This window comes from Papaver somniferum, chromosome 8 (assembly GCF_003573695.1).
Source record: "Papaver somniferum cultivar HN1 chromosome 8, ASM357369v1, whole genome shotgun sequence".
Taxonomy (NCBI): Eukaryota; Viridiplantae; Streptophyta; class Magnoliopsida; order Ranunculales; family Papaveraceae; genus Papaver; species Papaver somniferum.
The window spans coordinates 169739293-169762333 of record NC_039365.1 but is presented as its reverse complement, the minus strand read 5'-3'; the positions used below and the strand labels follow the sequence as shown (position 1 = coordinate 169762333).

At 37.0% G+C, this 23041-nt stretch overlaps 3 protein-coding genes across 3 annotated transcripts; all 3 read right to left on the bottom strand.

The window, feature by feature from the left end:
- Positions 1-188: 188 nt before the first annotated feature.
- Positions 189-3799, bottom strand: LOC113303932 (putative F-box/FBD/LRR-repeat protein At1g78760). Its single transcript, XM_026553010.1, has 4 exons — positions 2231-3799; positions 992-1159; positions 851-889; positions 189-765 (listed from the first exon to the last, which is right to left on the bottom strand). The coding sequence occupies exons 1-4, from the start codon at positions 3230-3232 to the stop codon at positions 460-462; spliced, it is 1515 nt and encodes a 504-aa protein (XP_026408795.1). The 5' UTR covers positions 3233-3799; the 3' UTR covers positions 189-459.
- A 196-nt stretch (positions 3800-3995) lies between these two features.
- Positions 3996-6123, bottom strand: LOC113306442. Its single transcript, XM_026555379.1, has 5 exons — positions 5494-6123; positions 5321-5389; positions 4977-5239; positions 4755-4863; positions 3996-4634 (listed from the first exon to the last, which is right to left on the bottom strand). The coding sequence occupies exons 1-5, from the start codon at positions 6121-6123 to the stop codon at positions 3996-3998; spliced, it is 1710 nt and encodes a 569-aa protein (XP_026411164.1).
- A 14811-nt stretch (positions 6124-20934) lies between these two features.
- LOC113303569 lies at positions 20935-21751 on the bottom strand. The gene is made up of 3 exons (XM_026552614.1): positions 21621-21751; positions 21478-21513; positions 20935-21386 (listed from the first exon to the last, which is right to left on the bottom strand). The coding sequence occupies exons 1-3, from the start codon at positions 21672-21674 to the stop codon at positions 21093-21095; spliced, it is 384 nt and encodes a 127-aa protein (XP_026408399.1). The 5' UTR covers positions 21675-21751; the 3' UTR covers positions 20935-21092.
- Between the last annotated feature and the right edge of the window lie 1290 nt (positions 21752-23041).

Sequence of the window (23041 nt, the reverse complement as noted above, 5' to 3'; positions counted from 1 at the left end):
CTGTTTCTGATGTCATTTTGGGTCTTCCTGCCGTCTTTCTTTGTTGAAGCCACAACACTCTTGGCAGCAGTTGTTCCCTTCCCTTGTTCTGGTCAAGGGGATCACTTCTTGGGGTTTAGTCAGGGAAACAACTTATCAGATCGCAAAAATATGTAGTGGAGGCTGCATTCTGCTAAAGTTGCTAAATCTATGTGAACTGACATAATAAGAATTTTCATTTTTGCAGAAAACGTACGAGACACAATTGAAGCTAGTGATACACTTTTTCAGTTTATAGAATTGCTGATTTATATGGACATAGACAAATAAACAACCAGCACTAGAACTTCAGAAGGTATATCGAAACACGAATCGCCTTAATTGAGAAATTACCAGAGCCAAGGCAAAGAAATTAAGAGATATCATCTATATAAAAATCTGGAATCTGGTATTTTTAGGGTCTCATTTCGTGGTCAGTCATCAAGCAGTGGAAAAAGTCGTGACCTCAGAAACTGAGTATGATATCATGACGTTTGTAGAAGCTTTAGGAAATGTTAGAAGCAGCTCGTAAAATTTCTCCATTTCTTTCTCTTTCTGTTTCAGTTCTTCCTTGGTAGAAAAGCTGCACAATACCACTCTCTCCAAGACCGTGGCATGCTTCAACAAGTCTGCTAGCAACTTCAGTTCATTGACACTTCCTTTGAGATATTTAATCTCGACAAACTTTAGGTAATATGCCATGTCTGGCAAACCCAACCCTCCTACGTTTTCCGAATTTAACTTTACCTAGACAATAACCAACTAATGATGTTAGAACTAACCAAGTAATCAAAAAATGATGAAAACTACACATGGAGTGCTCGCGGATTACCTCATCGTAAAATGGATGCACTGAAATATCGAGGGAATCCTATAGAAACATTGAACGTTAAAGATGGGCACTAAGGTGAAAATAAGCAATTTTAATACCAAGAGAAGATAAAATAATGTCATGTGAAAGTTTAGTTGAAACCTCTGGTCCTAATCTCATGTAGAGAGACTCTATATTAGGAGAAATCTTTAACATGTAAAATATTGTGCGCATGGAGTCCCTTGAGAGGCCCACCGAGAGCTTCAAAAGTTTTAGATAACGGAACTGAAGTTTCCGACTCTTCAATATATCAGGAGATCCACCTAATGCCTTGGTGCATAGAGAGGCAAATAAGAGAGAGACATCTGTAAGATCATAGGTACACAGCCAAAAACAAAAAACTAATATTTTACTTAAAATAACAAAAAGGAAATATGTATCTTATGATGATGCCGCCTTAGTGCATATAAAGGAAAATAAAAGATGCATCTTTTAGATTATACAAACACTGCCACAAAGAGGAAACAGGAAATTTGTTAAAAAAACAGAAAGGAAATCTTATGGTGATCCTGTGGGGCTGATGCCCTCCTTTAAGCATCTATCTACTGGGGGACAATCTAAAACATCTATTATAAAAGATGCCTTTATAAGTTACTTACCAAGCATCTTGGTAACTAATTACATAGAAACATAGCAAAGACCTAAACAATAATGAAAAATAGCACGATATAAGCTAATTCCATGCTAAATTGAGATATGCAATTGTGACTTGATTTTGCAGTAGCCACCCTCTTCTAATATGTTGGTTCAGTTAGATAGCAATGAATCCAGTTATCATCTTTTTTAGCAGGTACAGAGGAGAGGTTGAACTAGTAGGCTAACATCAGTAGCAACTAAATAAGACAGGGGTTCTAGAAATGCAGGCGCTATGTTATCAAAGGGCTTGCCTAGGCGGCGCCAATGTGCTCAGGCAACCCTTCTTGAGTTAAAGCATTGTGCGCCTAGGCACTCGTCTACGGGGCAGCACGGGTGAATTGGGAGATACTAAAGCAAGTAAGCAACCCATATAAGTATCATAAGATTCAAAACAAAATAAAAACACAACCAATATGGTAAAAAATAAAAAGCGTGGATTGTCTATGCTGCTTTATGTCACATATTTTTCTTCTTGGATTATACTGATGCAATCTGCCGTGTCCAAATAAAGCTTCATTATATATATTCATAAGCATATGCAGATCCATGGGCTGGGCATCCTGCCCTGCACCCTGGCACTAACATAGAACAGGCGCATAGGAAAATGGGTTTACAATGATGATTACTGTGTCAAAAGCCATTCCCTGATGACCACATACATTGTGTTTCATCTATTTACACAGAAAATAAGGTTAGATTTCATACCTCAAAGAAGGAACTGTTTAATTTTAAGACGCGAGCGTTATGAAGCCCTCTCAAAAATCTCAACACAAGCTGTGTATAACTTTCTTTCCTCTCTGCATGAATCTCTAAAAATACCCCTTTCCCATTATTTTTTCTCTTAATCCATATGTGCATATCAGCACTGACTGAAGATGAAAGATCCTCTAGAAAGAAAATTGCTGGCATGTAACCTTTTAAAATGATGGATGTAAGACTTGGAACATACAGCTTGACCTCAACATTATTACTCTGGTCAACTGGATGATAAAATTCAAAATATGTAAGGTTAGGGAAAGACATATTGAGGTTCATGTTATTAAGTCCACCCTGTCTTATTACCAGCGACTCTAAGGTAGGTAAACTTGAAAAGAACTTATTTGTTAATTTTTCATCATCAAACCAGAATCCTCCGAAGTTCAGTCTCAATGATTTAAGCCGAGGTAAACTCACTGCACTAGGTAGAATAACCTTGTGGTCCAAATCCGAACCATTCTCCAATCTCAGCTCCAGCTTTGTCAACGATTTACAAGCACATAAACAAGCAGGAATCTCAAAATCTTTGTCAATGCCTTTATCAATAGATAACTCCTGAACATTATGGCTGACAACAGTGGCGATCCATCTATACATATCACTAAGTGTAATCTCCCAATTTCGGTAAGCATCAAGATAAAACGTATGTATATCAGAGTTGTCATGAAGACTGAGTACCTTGTTGACAAGATTTACAAAGCGCATTTGAACCAGGTCCGAATCAATATCTTCCTCATCCTGTTCCTCTTCCTCTTCGTCTGTTTCTTCGTAGAAGACGAAGCGTAGTTTTGGGAGAGAAGTCCAGATATATCTCCATCTTTTAGACAAAACACAAGTCTTAACAACATATTTCATATCTATGAAAGCTAGGATTTCATGAATTAAGGCATCTGGTAAATTGCTGATTCTATCTTCATTTACAGAACAACTTGAGTTTTCCCCACTGTTCATTTTGAATTAGGGCAGTAAAGAATCGATAATATTGACTCGATTTTATGCCCTGATGAAGAAATTTGAATGTGAAATGATGATTATAGAGAAACCCTAAGTTAGGGTTTTCAAATTTTATGTGAAAATCGAAATTGAATAGTTGAAGAGACTGAGAGAGAGAGAATGAAACCTAAACCTGAGCCTGACCGGAATCTGAATTGAAGGATTTGTGCTTTGGGGTAAAGGGAAAAACCTCAGTACACTGGTTTCATTTTCGATTGTTTTTCGGTAAAAAGGTAGTGTGCAGTGGTTGAGTACAAAATTGTAACAAAACTGGTTAAGCCTGGGGCTCGGTCTTAGATAGGAGCCAGAGCCTACACCACCTGGTTGATACCTTTGGTCCCTCGACAAGCCTCGAGGGCGGCATTATTGCTAATAACCGTACCAGATTGCTTAGGGGTGTGTACCTGCAGAGATTAGGCTACAATAGATTCGCACAACATCTCAAGGGTTGAATTAGGTTAAGAATAATTAGAAGAACAAGAGGATTAGGTCGAGAAGATAAGCCAGGAAAGAGAGGAGAGGTTCAGAAGAAAACTAGAATTCATCCATTCATTTCTCCCTCTCTCACCAACAACCACAAGACAAGTATATGGACGATATTTGCCAAGCCATCGTGTGGATTTACACTGGAAAGGGCTAAGTACAACTCTAGACTTTACTAAGGGCACTCTCCAGATAAGCTATGTCATATTACACAAGGAGGGGATATGACAAATACCCACTACTCCAAAGGATCCTTGTCCTCAAGGATCAGCTTTGGAAAATGTGTCTTCATTAAATGTTTGTCCTCCCATGTAGCTTCAGAATTGGTCAGACACTTCCATTTCACCAACACTTGAGATATAACCAGCTGATTTTTAATAATTTCTCTTGTAGCTATGACCTTGTCTGGAACCATTTGGAGATGTCCATTGCTGTCAGTTGCAGGTAAGACAGTTTGAGCTACCACCCCAACACCAAATTTTGGCTTCAGTTGAGATACATGGAAGGTGGAATGGATTCTTGAGCCAGCTGGTAATTTCAATTGATAAGCAAAAGCACCAACCTTAGCAATTACCTGGTAAGGACCAAAAAATTTGGCAGATAGCTTTAAGTTTCTCCTCAGCTGCGCAGTTGTTTGTCTATAAGGTTGCAGCCTTAGGTACACCCAATCACCAACATTAAATGATCTCTCAGACCTCTTCTTATCTGCTTGTTGTTTGATCCTGTGTTGTGCAGACTCTAGTGCTTCCTTGAGAACATGCCCCATCTCTTGCCTCTGTTGTAAATAATCCTCAACTATGGCATGGATACCTGCTTGAGAAGAAAGAATGCCAAAATTTGGTGGTGCATACCCATACAAAGCCTTAAAGGGAGTTAGCTTCAAGCTTGTACGATAAGAGGTTTTGAACCACCATTCTGCTAAGGATAACCAGGATACCTATTTGGTAGGCCTAGAGCTGGTCATACATCTCAAATAGGATTCTAGACATGCATTTACCCTCTCTGTCTGCCCATCTGTCTGGGGATGATAAGATGTGCTCAAGTGCAGAGAGGTTCCCACTTTAGCAAAAAGCACTTTCCAAAAGTTGCTGATGAAAACACTGTCCCTGTCAGACACAATGGATTTAGGAATACCATGTAGTTTAAAACTGTATCTATAAATCTTTTGGCCACTGTGGCAGCTGTGTAAGGGTGACTCAAGGCAATAAAATGGCTGTACTTGGAAAACATGTCTACCACTACCAGTATAACTTCTCTTCCTTCTGATTTGGGTAGTCCTGTGACAAAGTCCATACAAATGTGTTCCCATGCTTGATTTGGGATGGTTAGTGGTTGCAATAACCCTGCTGGTAGGGTGTTGAAGTTCTTGTGTTGCTGGCAGATATCACATTCCCTAACCCAAGTTAGAATCTGTTGTTTCATTTCAACCCAGTAGAAATAAAGCTTAGCTCTCTGGTATGTAGCTTGTCCTCCTGAATGCCCCTAGTAGGAGAAGAATGTAAGGCAGTCATTATTGTCCTCCTTAGGTCACCATTCAGCCCAATGTATATTCTGTTCTTGTACCTCAAAATTCCAGACTAATAAGTATAGCCCTCTAACTCTTGACTGCTGACAGTAAGCTGTGGTATCCACCTATGAGCAGTGGGATCATTCATGTAGATGTCCTGCACTTCTTGTAGCCATGATGGTTGTACTTAACTGATTGATTGGCATGATAAGTCTTCACCCAGCTTGACTCTTGACAAGGCATCTGTTACTAAGTTTTCAGCCCCTTTTCTGTATTTGAGTTCATAAGTGTAGTCCAGTAGTTTTGATAGCCATTTTTGTTGCAAGACTGAGTGAACCTTTTGATCCATGAAATACTTAATACTCTGATGGTCAGTGTATATAGTAAATTTAGCGCCCAATAAATAGGTCCTCCACTTTGAGACGGCTAAGACTATGACCATCATTTCTTTTTCATAAGTAGATAGATCTAAGAATCTAATCCCCATACCTTTGCTGAAGAAGGCTATTGGTCTCCTGTTTTGCATCAATGCAGCTCCAGCACTCATGTCACATGCATATGTGGCTAATTCAAAGGGTTTTGTAAAGTCAAGTAATGCCAATACAGGGGTGGTGGTAACAACTTCCTTCAATTGCTGGAAAGCTGCTTGTGCAGAGTCATTCCATTGAAATTTTTTCTTCTTCAGTAGCTCAGTCAGAGGCTTACAGATGAGGCCATAATCTTTGACAAACTTCCTATAATACCCAGTAAGACCCAAGAAACCCCTGAGATCCTTCAAGGTAGCAGGTACTGGCCATTTGGTCATACAAGCAATCTTCTCTGGGTCAGCAGAACACCATCTCCAGATATAATGTGCCATAAATAATCAATTTGTGACTGACCAAAAGAGAACTTGCTAATCTTAGCAAAGATGGAATGCTCTTTAAGTAACTCCAAGGTGATAGAAAGATGCTTCATATGAGTGGCCATATCAGGACTATAGATGAGTATATCATCAAAAAATACAAGTATAAATTTTCTTAGATAAGGCTAGAATATATCATTCATTAAAGCCTGGAAACTTGCAGGGGCATTGGTTATCTCAAATGGCATCACTAAAAACTCATAGTGACCTTGATGTGTTTTGAAGGCTGTCGTATAAATGTAAGTTGGGTATACCCCTATCTGATGGTATCCAACTCTTAAGTCTATTTTTGAAAAAAAACTTGGCACCCTTGAGCTCATCCAGTATCTCATCAATGACTGGTATTCGATATTTGTTATTGATATTGATCTCATTTAGCCTCCTGTAATCCACACAGAACCTCCAGCTCCCATCTTTCTTCTTAACAAGTAAAATTGTGGATGAAAATGGGTTATGGATTGGTATGATAACTCTAGCGGCTAACATTTCTTGCACCAATTTCTCTACAATATCTTTTTGAATGTAAGGAATTCTGTTGGGTCTTTGATTAGGAGGATTTGATAGTGGTTGTAGTGGAATGTGATGGTCATGGTTTCTTGTGGGAGGTAAGGTAGTTGGTTCTTGAAATATGGATTGAAAGGAACTCAAAAGAGGTTGTAGGGAGGGAGGTGTTCAGGTCTGTTTATCTTCTCCAGAAACAGCATAAAGATGTCCAATTAACCCATGCTTATGTTTCCTCATATACTTATTACAATCCTTTCTTGTCATAAGGGATATACTGGCAGCATCAGTATTGCCCTGCAACACTACTTTTTTTCCACCCTTATCAAAGGTAATGGTCAACTTTTTGAAATCAAACTGTACTGGACTGATTCCCTTCATCCAGTCTGCTCCTAACACCATGTCACAACCCCTCAGGGGTGAGACCCTCATATCAAATTGAAATTTATTACTCTGCATTTCCCATTTGAAGCCAGGACACTTAGAAGAACTCACAAGTTTGTTTCCATCAGCTACAACAACTTGGAAGGTGGTTGTAGGCTCAATGTAACACCCACTAAATTTTGCTATTTCAGGGTCTAAAAAACTGTGTGTACTACCACTGTCCACCAAAATAGTAATGGGATGCTTGTTTAAGGTCATGCCATGAATTTTAATAGTGCTTGGGGAAGTGTTACCTGTCAGGGCATGAACTGATATTTCAACCTCCTCATCAAACACCTCTTGTACTGCAGTTGCATTGGAGGATGAATCTTCTTCAGGAACAATAACTTCTTCTTCATCTGCTACCAACATGAATAATTGTTGTTTGAGGCATTTATGTCCAGCCTTAAACTCTTCATCACAGATGTAACAAAGCCCTTTATCCTTCCTAGCCTTCATTTCAGCACAAGTAAGTCTTCTTATGGGGGGTAACTTTGGGCTGGAAGACAAACTACTTCTTGGAGATGGAGTGGTGGATTTTGGACTTGTTGTAACACTTCTGTGGCCTTGAGGAATGAACAATGGTGGTGGTCTGTTGGCCTTAGCCTTCTTAATAGTGCTTTCTAGAAGTACTTCTTGCATTCTGGCCAAGTACATGAACTTTTCTAGTGTATCTAGGGAAAACATCTGCACAACAATCCTTAATTCCTCCTTTAACCCACTGATAAAACTGGATGTGAAGTACCCCTCAGTAAGATGCATGTTCTTAGCTAGCATCAATGCTTTTATTTCTTCAAATATCTCTTGGTTCTACAAAACTGTACCCATTTGACTAAGCTTATTAAACTCTGCCACAATGTCATCATGCCCAAGCTCTTGAAATCTAGCACAAACATCCTTCAGAAACTTCTCCCATCTGATAATATCCTTATTCACGTGGTAATCTTGGAATCATACATCTACCTTCCCATCTAAATACATTGAAAAAACATATACTTTTTGTTCTTCATTCATAGGATGTAATTGGAAGTATTTGGTACATTTACGCACCCATGACCTAGGATTCACCCCATCAAATCTTGGAAAGTCGACTTTAAGTTTATGTGTATGAGCAAAATTAGAATTCTCACCCTGTATAAAATTACCTCCAATAGATCGATCCATACGAGTTGATTGAACTGGTGTCTCAAGTATTCCATCCCCACTTCTAGGGTTTTTCTCACGATATTCCTCTAGTAGCTTCCTTGATTCTTATTTAAAACACTCCATCAAAGTAGACATCATTACCGTAGAACGTATATCTTGCTTCTCCTTAATCTCTAACACTTCTTTTGCAAGATTCTCATTAGATTGAATAACTGATTGCAATTGTTTGGCTAAAGCTTCAAATTCAGTTTTACTCACCATGGTTAAGGTCACTCAGAATCGAGTGCTCTGGTACCACTTGTAGAGATTAGGCTACAACAGATTCACAGAACATCTCAAGGGTTGAATTAGGTTAAGAATAATTAGAAGAACAAGAGTATTAGGTCGAGAAGAGAAGCTAGGAAAGAGAGGAGGGGTTCAGAAGAAAACTAGAATTCATCCATTCATTTCTCCCTCTCTCACCAACAACCACAAGACTAGTATATGGACGACATTTGCCAAGCCATCGTGTCAACCACACGATTTACACTGGAAAGGGCTAAGTACAACTCTAGACTTTACTAAGGGAACTCTCCAGATAAGCTATGTCATATTACACAAGGAGAGGATATGACAATACCAAATTCCAAATAAATCAAAGTATCTTTGAGTATAGGATTGGTATTAACCCCTGGAGTTTGATACGCCCTATTAGCTGTCTTGGAGGGCGGCGTTAACGTGTTTTTTGCCTCCACATTCAAGGAAAGTTTATTAATCCTGGCTAGTTTGGGCCTAGTACAGTTATTTGGGGTCTGTTACTAGATGACAAAAAAGGTCATTAGAAATAAATTTTACACAACCCCTTATCCAACTATTCTCTTACTACCTATTTTACCCCTGATTAATTAGCGTTAATTAATTGTATTAGGGTTAATTAATCATGTTAGATGTAAGATCAACTAATACAAATCGACCTTTCAAAACGCTGAACAACCGAAAATTTTGAAAACACTACCCAGAATCTGTTTAAGTTCATGCACTTGTAAACCGATTCATGGTAGTGTTCTTTGGTATTCATGGAGGACACCAGGAATCGTTTGATGGTAGTGTAGATAATATTCGATTCTCATAATAGGTCTTTGTTGGCGTCATATATAAACTGATTGTTTCATATTCGTAAGAAATAAAAATTCATTCATTTCAAATCTACTCCTTTTCGCAGGAATCACGAATGCACTTAGCACATGCATCAAGCCTTTGAACCCCTAGGTGATCCTAGTGGACGAGTTATAGTCTCGTGAGGGTTTCCATAGAGATATACCCACAAAACATACACAAAAACCTCTAAAATCATCAATCTTCGTCCGAGGAATCCGAGTCCGACTCACCCACCATAAAGTCTGGCCCGTATTACTAAATTTTGGATCCCATGAAGTTATCGTTTGCATCAAATGTGAATGCTTCCCCTTTTTCTTCCAGGTAGCGCGCTTTCACAGCTTCATGCTACAAAAACACCATGCAAACTTACTTTGTTATATACAAATTGATAAAAGTAGATTATGTAGAAAAAAAAACATTAAAAAAACTCACAAATTGTTGGAGGGACATGCTAAAGTGGCTAGCGTTCAAAATCTGTTGTTGGATAGCTATAAAAGCAACTATCACATCTAGGATGACTTGGTGCATATCATGGAATTGTTGAAGACTTCTTCTATTCGGGTTCCCATAATCTTGCCTAAATTTTGTTATATATCTTCGCCCAAAAGGTCTCGGGCGAGGAGTGATCAACTCGACTTTCGGAGAACCATGCTTTGGTGATTTCCAAATCTTTGGCGGAGTCAAACGGTACCATTTCTTGTATGTGGAGGTATGAAATGAGTTGTTGTGGAGTATATGGAGTGAGAGGGGATAAAATGAGCAATTTTGGGGCAAAATGGGTCCAAGGATGAAGTCTCTATATATAGAGGAAGACCCCAACTGCTAGTTTTTTCGAAAAAAAGTGAAATAATTTGGAACAATCGGTCTTACCGAATTTCCATAACAATCGATTATGCTTTCATGCCAATTAGAATCGGTCTTTATAATTGGTAACATAAACCGATTATGCGCATGTACAAAATTTAAATTTCCACCGAAGGTAATCAGTTTATATATTTGCACATGTAATCCGATTCTCACTAGAAAAAGATACAGAAAAGAAAATATGAGGCACGAGGAATCGGATTATACTGACCCCCGCATAAACCAATTACATGATGGAACCTAGACAATCGGTATGTCAGAAGTTTTATAGCCCGATTGTTTGCCTGTAATTTCAAAACAGAATTTTGAGCAAACACAAACTTCGTTTTGGTTTTTTGGTTTTTTTTTCTGAAAATGGTAATGAATTAGTATTTATGTGTTAGTTTTAGGAATTAATTTGGAGCTAAATTAGTCTTTTTATCAAATTTGATACCCCATAGCCATTTGTGAAAGGTGGGAGAGGAATTTGATAGGCCTCAAATAACTGGACTAGGCCCCAAACTAGCCAGATTATTAATAAAGCTGAAAATTGTGAAAATGAAGAATATAGAGCAAAAACAAATGGGAAATGAATAAAGAATAAAAATATAATAATGTTTTATGTAAAATGATTTGTTGGCAATCATTTTTATCAGCTCCCGCTATGGAATGTAAAAAAAATCTGGAGACGAGTACCGGGTAAAAGAATTTGGAGACGAGTACCACCCTCTGAGTATGCTCTCCACTTCTCCAATATTTCAGCACATGCAGTACATTCTCCATAAATATGGAGTATCTAAACTAAACTGTACTAAGAAAGTAAAGAGAATTTCCCACAAAATTCAAAACGCGACAGCACTGAATTCTTGTAACCAATTGCAAGATGTCTATTACTCAATCTAAATGTGCCTCATGTTATACTCATAGCATTCCTGAAAAACATGAATCAAACTCGAAAATCCATTTATCCCTGAAGTATCAATCTCAAATGTAAAGCAAAACATTCCATAATCAACTCCAAATGATTTTAAAGAACCACTACGTACGCAGACCTGTCTAGTGACAATGAAAACAATCACATGTATTGAATGAATTTTGTTACAGAGAATAGAGACACGAGCTTTATTCATTACACATAAATAGAGAGGAAGTGACAGAATGGAAAGACTAACAGGCTAGCACAATTACAACCACACAAGTGGACCAATAGACAGAGACATTATAGGACCGAGAATGGAAACTAAATGCTATGAATTATCCACCCTCAAGCTGAAGGGTGGTACAAGGAACAATCTTTAGCTTGTCTCTGAGAAAAGAGAATCTGGGTCATGCTAGTCCTTTTGTTAAAAATAACAGCAACCTGATCTATAGTTGATAAGTTTTTGATCTGTAAAGTCTTGTTTTGAACCAATTCCCTCACAAAATGGAAATCAATGGCTAAATGCTTCATTTTACTGTGAAAAACTGGATTTGAAGTGATAGATATTGCACTAATGTTATCACAGGAAATAATAGGTGGTATTGGAATAAATAAGTGCAAATCCCTGAGAAGCTGACATACCCAAACAACCTCAACAGCAGTGTTTGCCAATGATCTGTATTCTTCTTCAGTAGAGCTTCTAGCTACCCCATTATGCCTTTTACTTGACCAAGAAATAGGATTAGTACCAAAAAATATGTAAAACCCACCAGTAGACCTTCTTGTATCAATGGAACCAGCCCAATAAGCATCACCATAACATTAATAGCTAAAAGTCCTTAAGAGAAAAAGTATGCCATAGTTGACAGTGTGTTTGATGTATCTCAGTATTTTTTTTGCTGCAATAAAGTGAACATAAGTTGGTGAATGCATACGTAAGCAAACTTGATCAACAGCATGGCCAATTTCAGGCCTTGTCTAGGTGAGATATTGCAAAGCACCCACTAGAGATCTAAATTCAGTTGGATCACTAAGAGGAGTACCATCTGTAGTGGACATTCAAGATGAAGGAGAAACTGGAGTTGAACATGGATTTTCACCTGTCATATTGTATTTTTCCAATAAATCCATAGCATACCTTGTCTGAATGAGAAAAAAATGTTTAGCATTTCTTATAACCTCTATCCCCAAGAAGTAGTGCCAGGAACTCAAATTCCTCAAAGGAAGATGACCTTAAAGTTGACTAACAAGCTCATTGCAGAATAGTGCAGAATTCCCAGTTAGTAAAATATCATCAACATATACTAATATAATTTTTATTCTTAAGCCACCTTTCTGAACAAATAATGAAAAATCATCCATAAAAGCTTTAAAACCATAAGAAACAAGAAAAGTGTGGAGCTTGTCATACCATGCTCTAGGAGCTTGCTTTAATCCATAAATAGACTTGTGAAGTTTGTATACATGATTGGGCTTAGACTCATCACAAAACCAGGAGGTTGTTGCATATAAACTTCTTCAGTTAAATCACCATTTAAGAAGGAATTACTCACATCCAATTGATTAATCTCTCATCCAAAGTTGACTGCCAAAGAAGAAACAGTCTAATGGTTGTTGGTTTGGCAACAATACTAAATGTTTCTGAGTAATCAACCCCTTCCTGTTGGTGAAAACCCTTTGCAACTAATCCAGATTTATATCTTGAAACTTTTCCATCTTCATTGTATTTGATCCTTAAAACCCATTTGCAACCAACTATGTTGTAAGAAGGATCAAAATCTACTAGTATCCATATGCCAGCTTCTTTAAGAGCATAATGTTCATAAGTCATTGAGACTTTCTATTTTAGAATTTTAATTGCTTTTTAAAAAAACAAGAGGGAGCGGATTCTGGAATTTTACTAACTAAGTCAGCAGACAAAGCATGTTGAGTATTGAATACTTTAGGTTTGAAAATACCTGACTCGCCTCTTGTTTGCATTTGATGTGCATTTGAGATAATAATATCTGAAGTAATAGCTGAAATAGTTGGCACTGACTCAATAATAAAAGTAGGAGATGCAAATGGTGTGGCAGAAACTTTAAATACTGTTGTAGAAGCTGAAGGTGCCCATAATGTATCAGACGTAGAGTTTGAAACCGAAGAAGATAACCTGGGAAGATTTTTTAAAGGAAATTCAGTCTCATTGAATATCACATGTCTTGAGATATAGACCCTTCCAATTTTAGGATCAATACATTTGTAACCTTTATGAGCAGAATTGTATCCAATAAACACACAATGAATGCTTTTGGGTTGAAGTTTGTTAGAAGCATAAGGACTGAGCCATGGTAAGCAAGAAGCACCAAAGGATCTTACAAAAATGTAATATGGAATTTGATGAAAAAGAGTATGATATGGAGAAATAAAATTGAGACTTCTCTTAGATAGTATATTAATCACAAAGTTAGTTGTCTGAAAAGCATCCACCCAGAAAGCATCTGATAATCCTGATTGTATAAGAAAAGTCCTACCTACATTTACTACGTATATGTGTTTAGACTCTGATAAGCCATTCTGCTCAGGAGTATGAGGACAGGTTACTTCATGTGAAGTACCATAAGTGCTTAGAATGATCTTGAGTTCAGTTTAAAAAAATTCTCCACCTCGATATGTTCTAATTGTAAGAATTGGACATTGTAACTGATTCTCAATTACGTTCTTGAAATAAAAAAAATTGTTCAGAATTTAGCTTTGTCATATAATGGATAAATCCAACAAAATCTTGAGAAATCATCAATTATATTGACATAATACTTGAAGCCATTAACATAGGTTACAGGAGACTAAAAGCTAACTTGTGAATTCTTCCCAACTCGGAGACTTAACAATTTGAGGTTTATTCAAGACATTACAAACTTTTTGCAGAACCTGAAAAAATTAATGTGCTAATATTTGGTGCCAAGTAGATGTTGATGTACACACAGCTGTAAAAGGAGAACTACCAGAAGTTGTAAAGGAAATGCTTGATAAATTTGTATGCTGAGTTGTCTTGTTGAGAAACTGCATATGATATAAACGATTCTTATGCTACCCTTGTAAAGTGATCTACCCAGATAAGAGATCCTTTACGCAAAAACCAATTGAATCAAAAGTAATTGAACAACGGTTCTCACTTGTAAATTTATGCACAAAGAGAAAATTATGTGCAGACTTTGGCACTAGAAGAAAATTCTTCAGATTAAAAGTAGAAGTAGGTGTATATTTGATAACATTACCAATGTGAGTGATAGAGCCATACCTTTTCCATAGAAAATTCTTCAGATTAAAGTAGTAGAAGTAGGTGTATATTTGAAAATTCTTCAGAAGAAACCGTACCTGAACCTAATCGTAGATATTGTAGCTTAAGATGAAGTTGGGTTGAATGTGTGGATGAGCTGCGAGCAAATATTGATTCAATTGCTTCCCAAAGTTCCTTTGAATTATCAGCACCAGCAACATAAGAAATCACTGTATCTGAAATTGATAGTTGAATCCACAAAATAAGCGTATTATCATCATCATGCCAAGCAGAATAAGCAGGATTAACTTCATCGTTGAGAAGATATGGAGGATAGGGAATAGATCTATCAATAAATCCAGAAACTTTGTAGCGTTTGAGAAGAGGAGGAAGAAGTAATTTCCAGGTTAAGAAGTTATCCTCCTTAAGCTTGTAAGAAGTAATAACAAAAATTTGATTAATATGAACATGTGAAATTCTTGATTCGTAATGATTCATAATGATGAAAAAAATCTGTGAGATTGAAGAATAGATGAATTGTTGAAACAATTGAAAAACAAAAAAATTGATGAAGATGAAGAATCAAGATCTGAAAAATATTACGAAAGCACTATCATCTGATACCATAATGACAATGAAAACAATCACATATATTGAATGGATAAAGTTATTACAGAGAATAGAGACAAGAGCTCTATTTATTACACAGAGATAGAGAGGCAGTGACAGACTAGCAAGACTAACAGGCTGGCGCAATTACAACCACAAACGTGGACCAATAGACAAAGACATTAGAGAACAGAGAATGAAAACTAAATGTTATGCAATTACTTTCCGGATTACCAAATGAACAACCATCCATATTAGACCCATCCAACCCTCCAAGAAAAGGTGTCATTCACCGATTTAACAAAGTCTTTTGCAGATAAAGATTAAAAAAAAAAAGACTGTCGAGCAAAACATAAAGAAAAATTACATACTTCACTAGGTTGGAATAACCCATAAAGATTAGACAAAACCCATAGTAGAAAAATTGGATCACAATGTCTGTTGTTACGAAATAGTTGTTAGAAGGAATCCATGGGTTGTCATAAGACTCTAATCATTAAAAACTAATCACTGCAGAACTAGATGAATAAAAGCCCGGAAATATAAACCCACTTTTGTACAAAATGTCCCTAATATAATATTGCTCTGGGATACTTCAAAAGTGTGATGTTATTAATAACTCACGGAGCGCTTGTCTAGGATAGAACTGTTGTCACAGAATGTATGTAGCACGAACAAAATTTACCTTCAAGATTGGAAGCAAAAAATTCAAAAGAAAAAAATACTCAAAAATGCACATAGTGAAATGCAGCAAGAAGACTACACTGGTATGAAGAGATATGTCTGTGGAAGAATGGTATATATAGCCTAAATGAGGAGGTGGAGTAAATGGTGAATTAATACCACAGATGACGTGACAGGCGTAAATAATGAGTCAAACAACAGAAAATGGTCACAGTATAAATTCGACGCACATTATGTTTGTGGAGAAAAAAATTGGTAAGAAAAAATTTCATGCCCAGGGTCATATTCCCTTTTGAAAATAAAATTAGTAAGAAATTAAATTTGATTTCATTTTTCTTTAGAAAAAATTCAAAGAGATTTGTCGAAAAATGAACTCTTGCTGACATCTGAATCCGTGATACAGGTGTATCTTTCCTCTTCTGGGAAATTAGCAATCCTCAAGTTATATTGAGGTTAGACTTATACTTTGGGAAGTAATACTGATTTTTAGGCAATATTCTTAGATAAGGAAATATTCCTACACAAGGTAATATTCCTAGATTAGGAAATATACCCAGAAAAGGAATATTTCCTGGACAAGATAATATTTATAGATAAGGAAATATAAACTTAGAAAAGGAATTATTCCTAGAACAAGGTAATATTCTTAGATACAAAAATTTACCTAGAAAATGAATTATTCCTAAGTAAGGAAATAGATTCCTAGAAGGTTTGGGAAACTGTTAAAGCTGTAAATAGAGATGTTTAGCTCATAGCTAAGACATCTAGAGCGTGGTTTGTGATACAGACTCACCTAGATCAAAGTAAGGAGGTTTGTGAAAGAAATCACCTAGAAATAAGTTTGTGAGATAATTATTATTGTAAAAGCAACCTTAGCAAACAGTTAAAGATTATTTTCTGTTTAGAGAGATTGTGAGAGTAACAAAGAGAGAATTGTAATAGTTTTCTTGTTCATAATCTATTGAAGATATTTTTCTTCGAAAGAGTGTTCTGTTTTCTAATTTTTGTCTATTATTATTCTGAATTCCGTCTCTATAATAATAGTCACCAAGGTACAAAGATCAATACTTATCAAGTTGGTGTCAAAGCAAGGTTCGTTTCTTTTAGGAAAGATTCATGTGGTTTATGGTCTTCACTAGATCTCTCTACAAACAACTTGGTGAATTACTCAAAAATTGGAATACATTAGGAGAACAAGGGGAAAAGATGGGTAAGTCAGATGACGATCCTAAGTCTAGCGAACCACAAACTACAAAAGAAAAGGTGGCTACGCTACAAATAGACATGAAATTGATTCAAACTACCTTTAAGGAATTGACTGAAAGTATTCAATCTCATACACCCAAGCCGAAGGCGAAGAAAAAGACTACGTCTTCATTTGGTGTTTTGGGAACTTAACAATCCTCAAATTATATTGAGGATAGACTTCTATTTTGGGAAGGAATACTGATTTTTAGATAGTATTCTTAGATAAGGAAATATTACGACAACGTAATATTTCTAGATAAGGAAATATACTTAGAAAAGGAATTATTCCTAGAACAAGGTAATATTCTTAGATAAGGAAATTTACCTAGAAAAGGAATTATTCCTAGATAAGGAATAGATTCCTAGAAGGTTTTGGAAACCGTTAAAGCTGTAAATAGAGATGTTTAGCTCATAACTAAGACATCTAGAATGTGGTTTGTGATACAGACTCACCTAGATCAAAGAAGGGAAGTTTGTGAGACAAATCACCTAGAGATAAGTTTGTGAGATAATTTTATTGTAAAAGCAAGTTTAGCAAACAACTAAAAGTTATTTACTGTTTAGAGAAATTGTGAACGTAACAAAGAGAGAATTGTAACAGTTTTCTTGTTCATAATCTAGAGAAGATATTTTTCTTCGAGTCTGATTTCTAGTGTGTTCTGTTTTCTAGTTTTCGTCTATTATTATTCTGAATTCTGCATCTGTAATAATAGTCACCAAGGTACATAGATCAATACGTATCAATCCAAACCTTGCATTGCCTGCAGGATGCGCTAATTCTCACCAGATAACCGGTCTGCAGAAGTTTCTTTCTAATCTAGACTTCCGCAAAAAAACGCATCCATATGTGAATCCTCCGGTCCCAAGCAAGTGGTTTCTATCTTTGGTTATACCGGGACGGTATAACGTCTTTTTAGAGACCTTAAAGTCAAGCAGCAAGAAAGTACGTACATAGGGATTGATTGTCCTTATCGACGGCTCCATTTCGTTTTTATTTTAGAACCTAAGACAAAGAGTACAAATTATCATTTATCAATGAGTAGATTGATTTTGTTCTTGATGGTTCTCGGTGACAATTTAGAGACTGAGATACTTCATGTGTAGGATCTCAACTTTATTAGAAAGGCAGACAAAAGCTAACAGATACACTCCATCAGTCCATTGTTTGTCTTTCAAAACGAGTCATCCTTGGTTTCGGGAAGATTTTTGCTCACCCTTCTGCTTACTTACTGCTTTGTCCAGTTTTTTAGTGTATGCCCAAACGGTCCGCGAGTTAAAATCCCAAAGGTGTCACTATCCATACACAAAAAGTCCAACAAAACAAATTGTTCACAAAAATCCCATTTGATATAATTGGTCTATATTAACCTCTTAGTTTAAATCACCCCAATAAAAACAAAAATCAACCCCACTTTAATTCTTATTATATTGTCACCACCAACAAGCAACGCCACCTTCTACCACCGCCACCGACCACCACCGTCGTTGCCGCCACCGACCACCACCGCCAACCGACAGCCGCCACCACCTCCGACCGCCACCGCCGCCGACCACCACCACCACTACTGACCAAAATTTAGATGAAACCGATTTTGGTTACATCACAAATCCGATGAAACCGATTTTGGTTTCATCATAAAATAAGATGAAACCCTAATTGGTTTCATCAGAATTCAACTACAAGAAAAATTCAACAAGGATCTTATGTTGCAGTTGTCTTGGATACAGCAACAACACAGATCCATGCTCTATGCTACAAACACATATTATCAACTGTCAGCACCACGACTATCGACCACCGCCGACCACCACCGACTAAAACCAACAACATCGCCAACACCCGCCGACGACCACCACCACCATTGACCAAAAATTAGATGAAACCAATTTTGGTTTCATCATAAATACGATGAAACCATAATTGGTTTCATCAGTAGTTGCACTTCATTTAAGCTTCATTTCTTCTCTAATTTACAGCATCATCTCTTGTAACACAGCTCTACATAAAAACATCTCTACTTTCAGGCAAAACCCAGCTGCACTATCCACCTTCAATTGCTTCAACTCCAGTTGCACTATCCACCAGGCCCTATTCTTTGCATCTTAACCTGCACTTCCAATTCCAACCCTATAATCCACAACTCCACAATACTTTCCTGCTTTTCCTAGCATTCATCTATTTGTGAATCTTCTCAATCATTCAATCAAGCCAACATCATTGTATCAACAACCTCATTCTATTCTTTCAACCACCAGGCCATCAATTCAATTTATTTCTTTCTTCAGTCACAGCCTTTGTCCATCAAACCAACATTGCCATCTTCTATTCCATTTCCTTGTCTGCAACACAGACCAACACCATTTCAGTCGCCTGCACAACCCCATTTGCATATACCACCTGCAGCTGCTCAGGTAACCAAGTAACCTGCAATTCATTCATATACAACACCAATTGCATTTCAAACTCAGGCCACTTCCACCTGCATCTCTTTGCTGCCTCAAAAACCTGTTAACAATCACACAGCAACCACAAACTCATTGCACAACATCCACAACTTACTCATTGCAACATCTCATATTCAAGCTTCTGCCATTCTCCAACTCCATTGCACCAAAACCATCTCTAAATCCTCCATCGACTGAATCTTCTCTATGACAAACTCTATCCAAGAGCCTAACCCATAGCACCATCAGTTCACATACATCACATAATTCTTCAGTTATAGAAACCCCCACTTCAATTCAATCATCATCCTCTTCCATACTTCGATTTCAGGAAAAACCTGTTCATAAATTCATCACAACAAGACCTCGATTTCATATCAAATTCGTCGTGGTAGCAGCAACTGGTTCTGCAAATTCATCATCACCACCAGCTACAACTTCAGTTCTTCTACTTCTTCCTTGTAAGCCTTCTCTCAACCATAAATTCCTCCAATCCCCATCTTTTTCTCCATTCATCTCAGATATCTACAGGAGCAGCAGAAACCAAACCCTAACCAATTTCCATCATCAGAACCTCAATTTCACCAGCAACAACCTAATTCACATCTTCACATCAATCTAACTCAACTCTGAGTTTCAATTTCTGAATCAACCCTAGACGAGATGCAGATCCAATTTCCTGCAATCTCAGATTCAACCCATCTTAAATCGGTTTCAAATCCATCATCTCTATCTTACCCTTTTCACATCTCCCAATTCTCGATCTATTTCTCGATCAACAACAACGAGATTTACTCTCAATTTCAGGTGATAAAACAGCGGCATCTGCTGCTTCTTCTTTTCTCAGTTTTAGGGAAATGAATGAACTAATGATTGAGAGAAAACGTCTCTCGAATTCTTCATCTCTTGAATCAGCGCCGTTCTTTTCTGCTTCTTCATCTCTATCTCGATCTAATTTCAGGTGATAACAGCGGCAGCTGCTGCTTCTTCCTTTCTCAGTTTTAGGGACTTGAAATGAACGATTGAGAAAAGAATTTCTCGATTTAGATCTCTCGGCTTTAATAACAACAACCGTTTCTCAATGAACAAACTAAATTTACAGGGAAGTGGTGTGTCGGGGGAGAATAAAATTGTTGTTGGTGTTCGTGGAGATCCATTGTTGCTGCTGGTGATGATGGTGGTGGGATAAGGAGTAGGAAGAAAAAAGAAAAAAGAAATCAGAGAAGAAGAAGAAGAAGAAAAGATGAAAGGGTACATTTGGGTTTTTTAAAATAAAAAAAGTTAAATTTGCTCATTATCATTTGATTTGGGGTTTTTGTCCCAGTTTTATTTGAAACGGTTTTTATTTGGTAGAAATAATATGACCGGTTTTTTATCACTAGTTTGTTCACCTAGGGGTTATGTCACTAGTTTTGATACTCAAATACTCGCAGAATTAGAAGTTGCTAAGTTTTGCAGCCGTCCTATGTATTTTTAAATTTCAGAAGATCCTGGAAGCTTGAAGCAGAACCTGCAGAAATTTATGACACAGTTGAAGCTAGTGATACAAATTTTCAGTTTATAGAAGGATTGCTAATTTATGTCAAAATAGACAAAGAAACAAACAGTTATAGAACTTCAAGAGGTTTACAGAAACACGAACGAGCTTAATTGAGAAATTAACAAAGATAAGGCAAAGAAATTAAGATACAAACGGTTTACAAGACTCCGTCACTTTTTGGGGAAACATGGAGTAACCGAGTACTTTATCACGGCATTTCTAGAAGCTCTAGGAAATGTTAGCAGCATCTCACAAAATTTCTCCATTTCTTTCTTTTTTCCTTCTATAAAATTCTTATTAATACAAAGGCTGTACAGCATGACTTTCTCCAAGACCATGGCATGCTTCAACAAACTCGCAAGCAACTTTAGTTCATTGACACTTCCTCTTAGATATTTAATCTTCACAAACTTCAGGTGATATATCATGCAGCATGGCAAAGCTTGTATGTCTTCTGAATTTAACTTTACCGAGATAATAACCAATTAATGATGTTAGAATTAACCAAGTAATCAGATAATGATAAAAACAACATATGAAGTGCTTAACGAATACCTCATGATAAAATGGACACACTGGATCGGAAGAATCCTGCAGAGCATTATTGAATGTTAAGGAAAGACTCTAAGGTGAAAACAAGCAAATTTAATGACACGGGAAAATAAAACTAATATCAAGTTGATAAGTTCAGTTGAAACCTGTGGTCCTAAGCTTAGGTAAAGAGCCTTTATATTAGGAGAAATCTTCAGCATGTAGAATATTGTACGCAGAGAGTCCCTTGAAGACCGCCCCGAAAGCTTCAGAATCCGTAGATGATAAAACTCTAGTGGCCGACTGTCCAATATATCAGGAGATCCACCTAATGCCTTAGTGCATAAAAAGGCAAAAAAGAGAGACATCTTTTAAAATTATAGTACACTGACAGAAACAAGAAAGTAATCTTTATTTGAAATTACAAAACAAAACTAGTGACAAAACCCCTAGGTGAACAAATTAGTGATAAGAAAAAACAGGTCATATTATTTCTACCAAATAAAAACCGTTTCAAATAAAACTGGGACAAAAACCCCAAGTCAAATAATAATGAGTAAATTTAGTTTTTGTTACTTTAAAAAAAGCCAAACATGCCCTTTTGACCTTTTCTTCTTCTTCTTCTCTGATTTCTTTTTTCTTCTTTCTTCCGTCTCCTTCTCCCACCACCATCATCACCAGCAGCAACAACGGATCTCCACGAACACCAACAATAATTTTATTCTCCCCCGACACACCACTACACGTCCGTATCTCACCACTACCACCACCCTCCTCCGCCTCCTTCAATTCCTTCACCACCAACACCATTTCCACCACCGTAAACATCACCATCCCCAACTCCTCTTCACGTCACATCAACCATAATCAAAACCCTAACCATAGTTTCATTTTAAAAATCAGAAAGAAACACAGGTGGATCTGGTGATGTTTTGATGATTTTGTAAGATCGGATGAAGAAATTGGTGAAATTAGGGTTGCAACTGTAATTACAATTGAAGAACAAGAAGAACATATATGGGTTGGTGACGAATTGATTCTGCTGCTGATGAGTACAATTGAAGCAGGAGAAAATTGAAGATGAAATTGAGTCCGATCTTGAGAGAGGATGGAAGGAACTATTGAGTTCTGAACCGAGAAATTCAAGGGATTGAGAAGATGATTCTGTTGTTGTGGATATCAGAGAAGAAATCAGAAAATGAAAAGGAGAAAATGGGTTTGTTAAAGATGGGTATTCGATTCGAAGAGTTTGTGAAGATTTAGAAGATAGGTTTAACTTGGATTTGATTTCCAGTTGAACAAAGGAAATTTTGGTTCGATTCAGAGAAGATGGGGTCGTATTAGGGTTTCCTTGAACTGAGATTTGAAACTGGAAATGCTGCAATTGAGAAGAATTGTAGATGGGTTTGATTTTTTTATGCTGTTGCTTTTGAGAACAATACATGGAGATAGCAGCGGCGACAGTAAGGTGAAGATAATGTTGCTAATGATGGCGGAGACTGAAGCTAGAAACTGAGATGGAGTAATGGTTATGAGCTACAGGGAATAGAAGGTTTGCAAATTGTGTAACTGATGCTGAACTGAAGTA

Bases quoted from the DNA above. Each gene is read 5' to 3' on its own strand.
- LOC113303932 (XM_026553010.1), bottom strand. From the start codon at position 3,232: ATGAACAGTGGGGAAAACTCAAGTTGTTCTGTAAATGAAGATAGAATC. The intron at 890-991 runs GTTTCAACTAAA...ATGTTTCTATAG, and splicing joins ACATGAGATTAGGACCAGAG to GATTCCCTCGATATTTCAGT. The intron at 766-850 runs GTAATCCGCGAG...GTTATTGTCTAG, and splicing joins TGCATCCATTTTACGATGAG to GTAAAGTTAAATTCGGAAAA.
- LOC113306442 (XM_026555379.1), bottom strand. From the start codon at position 6,123: ATGGCACATTATATCTGGAGATGGTGTTCTGCTGACCCAGAGAAGATT. The intron at 5,240-5,320 runs GTACAAGAACAG...TTCTCCTACTAG, and splicing joins TATTAGTCTGGAATTTTGAG to GGGCATTCAGGAGGACAAGC. The intron at 4,864-4,976 runs GTACAGCCATTT...TGTGTCTGACAG, and splicing joins GTGGTAGACATGTTTTCCAA to GGACAGTGTTTTCATCAGCA.
- LOC113303569 (XM_026552614.1), bottom strand. From the start codon at position 21,674: ATGCTGAAGATTTCTCCTAATATAAAGGCTCTTTACCTAAGCTTAGGA. The intron at 21,514-21,620 runs GTTTCAACTGAA...AATGCTCTGCAG, and splicing joins ACCTAAGCTTAGGACCACAG to GATTCTTCCGATCCAGTGTG. The intron at 21,387-21,477 runs GTATTCGTTAAG...ATCTCGGTAAAG, and splicing joins TGTGTCCATTTTATCATGAG to TTAAATTCAGAAGACATACA.